At 43.4% G+C, this 2,678-nt stretch overlaps 1 protein-coding gene across 1 annotated transcript; it reads right to left on the bottom strand.

The window, feature by feature from the left end:
- On the bottom strand, positions 812–1,836 carry LOC8070183 (dirigent protein 15). The gene is made up of 2 exons (XM_002449894.2): positions 1,462–1,836; positions 812–1,255 (listed from the first exon to the last, which is right to left on the bottom strand). Exons 1-2 carry the CDS (start codon positions 1,755–1,757, stop codon positions 1,066–1,068), a joined length of 486 nt encoding a protein of 161 aa, XP_002449939.1. The 5' UTR covers positions 1,758–1,836; the 3' UTR covers positions 812–1,065.

Here is a 2,678-nt window from a genome sequence, read left to right as displayed (position 1 = left end):
GTGCATGCGTCGAGGCCTGCTGTAGGCCGGGTTTCTTGTTTGAAAATCCAGGCATGAGGCAGCCTATGACATTTTATTGGGTCGTCAAAATTATGTTGGACCAAGTGGGGCTGGATTCCAATTTCGCCAGCACTGGGCTGTACCCTTTGTCCAAAGACAGGAGTGTAACGTACAAATAATTGTTTGTAATAATGTGGTTCTACAAGAATAGTTTATACGTGTGGTTGCTTATGAAAACCGTCCGTGTGAATCTCCAATTTTCATATGGGGTTTTCATATAAAACAAAACGTAAAACCACAACACCCCCTTAATATCTCCAAATGTGGGAGGCTGGTCAAATAATGTCTAGAAATATCATTTTTTCTATAATGCATTTGGGGTTTTCTAACTAAATGTGTTTCTATCGGTGTGGTCACACATGTTTTACTGCCAGTAAAAAATGGTTTCTGTACTAAGTTATATAGGAAAACTATACTTTCAAATATTTTCAGAAGCCATTACAGGGCTAGCTAGAGGGGAGAGGGTTTTGGATAGTAAATACATGTGACGACATTGTAGATAGCTTATATTATATATGCAATTTTCATGTCACGGCTTCACAAGCACAACCCAGAAAGTATAGGTCATGCCATGCTGCCCGTCATGAAAAAATCCAAGAAATGTCACATGCAAAGCTGCGCTGTGCGAAAATTAAAGATAAGCATTAGAAATAGTTTCTGCACTATCGTTGTGCCAAAAATTAAAGACAAGGGCCGTGCTAGCGAGGTCTGAAAAGAAGAGGCATGCATTAAAATAGCTTGAGAATAAGTGTGGCCGCCTTAAAAAAAATGCTTAGAACGAAATCAAAGAAAATATCCCATCCATTAGAATCTTTTACTTCTGAGGCTTCATGACATTGAGCAGACAAAACATGTGAATGAAGGCAAGAAAAGCAACGACACGCTGTTAACACAGGACGATGACAAGATCCGTGTCATGGATCTGTCCGTACGTCTGTTTATTAATTTCTGCAGTAATGCAAGAGCGTCCATCCGATCCGATCAGTCGGCTGATACTGCACGGATCTACGCCTTTAGGGGCGTATAGAAGACGCGGAACTTGAGCTCCCTTATATTGGTGCCGTCGCTGTCTTGCACCTTCTTGTAGGCGACGACACCCTGGGCAAGACTGAACTCCCCTGTTCCTCCCACAATGGCCCACTCGCCTTCTGCTGGCCCAATGCTTCCCAGCAGCTTCAGCGAGGATCCCTTGAACCTGCATTCGATTACACAAATATATACAAATATATCAGTCTGTTTGTTTGAGCTTCTCTGCTAGCTATTCAGATGTGTTTTTTTCTCATAACAAATCAGCAAAAAGTACTTTCAGCCATAAACTTATGTATCGAATCTGCCAATACTTAAGACAGAGAGAGATGGTAGCATCCATGTGATAATGATAGCTTTGTAGAACTGACTCACCTTCCGTTGTTGAAGATGAGGTCAAAATAGATGTTCCAAGTTTCACCATTCATGGCACCACACAGATGCATACCCCGCGCATTGCCGACGAGGTTGGCGCCGGTGCCCGTCCCGTCGAACACGGTCCAGTCGTTGGCGGCGATGACGCCGAAGCCGATGGGTTGCTTGGGAACCACTACCTGCTGGTTCTTCTTCGCGCCGCTCACCACCTGGTGCACGTACAGCGTCATGCGCACCTCCTTCTGCGGCATCGTCACGGTAGAGATCTCGAAGTAGGCTCCTTTCTCTGAAGCCATGGCTGCAGGCTACTAGCTAATACTACTGCTATTACTGAATTGTTTGCTCTGTGTGTAGTATGAGAGGTGCAGTGAGGCTTGGCCTCTTATTTATAGACACAGGATGTAATGGCGCAGCCGCGCAGCATGCATGTGACGGGATAGAGTGAAAGAGTCTCATTTCTATATGGTGTGTGGTCACATGCATGAGGTACGAACTTACCATATTTTTCACCGAGATATATACTCTATTGGTGTCCAAATTAAATCTCTTACCTCGGTCACGGTAATGATGTTGGTTTTACCAGAAATGCATGATGTTCCCACCTACTATAATAGAGGCACCAACTCTGCAGAGCCATATATTATATAATGGAGGCAAGGCAACGCGCCATTTGAAGGCTTGCCTCAGGTAATCTCTAGATCACTAATTCAGTCACACTTTGTTCATTCCTCCGCTGCAAATGGTCCTTGATGCAAATGGATATCGAGCTCTGCTTTGTTTCATCCTTGGTAACTCTACTGTATTAGTCTTAGATCCAAGTTTCATGTCCCGAGTTCTTGTGGGATTTTTTGGATCATTATTGGAGTCTGGTGGTTCCTTGTTGGATGCCCTGTTTGATGAAGCTCTAAGTGCTCTCCACAACGAGGCCCAACACCAAAGTTTTTAGCTGGAGTAAACATATTGACAACAAGTGCCAGATTCAGTCGTCTCTATAAACTGATTTGTAGAGAGCCAGCAATTTCTAGCCATCTCTACAAATCGCTTTGTAGAGACGGCTGGAAATATAGCTATCTCTATAGATGGTCATTTGTAGATGTAATTGAAAAAAGTGGCTGTCTCTACAAATGTTTTTCTAGGGGCAGATCAGTTACAACCGATTTGTAGAGGAGCCGCTTCTGTTACAAAAAATCTCCCATTGTAAAACTATTTCTCTAGTA

Source organism: Sorghum bicolor, chromosome 5 (assembly GCF_000003195.3).
Source record: "Sorghum bicolor cultivar BTx623 chromosome 5, Sorghum_bicolor_NCBIv3, whole genome shotgun sequence".
Classification (NCBI taxonomy): Eukaryota; Viridiplantae; Streptophyta; class Magnoliopsida; order Poales; family Poaceae; genus Sorghum; species Sorghum bicolor.
Note: the sequence above shows the minus strand (reverse complement) of the source record. Positions and strands in the feature narration are given on the sequence as shown.

Excerpts from the sequence above, each read along its gene's own strand:
- LOC8070183 (XM_002449894.2), bottom strand. The coding sequence starts at position 1,757 with ATGGCTTCAGAGAAAGGAGCCTACTTCGAGATCTCTACCGTGACGATG. Across the intron at positions 1,256-1,461 it reads CTCATCTTCAACAACGGAAG|GTTCAAGGGATCCTCGCTGA; the intron begins GTGAGTCAGTTC and ends AATCGAATGCAG.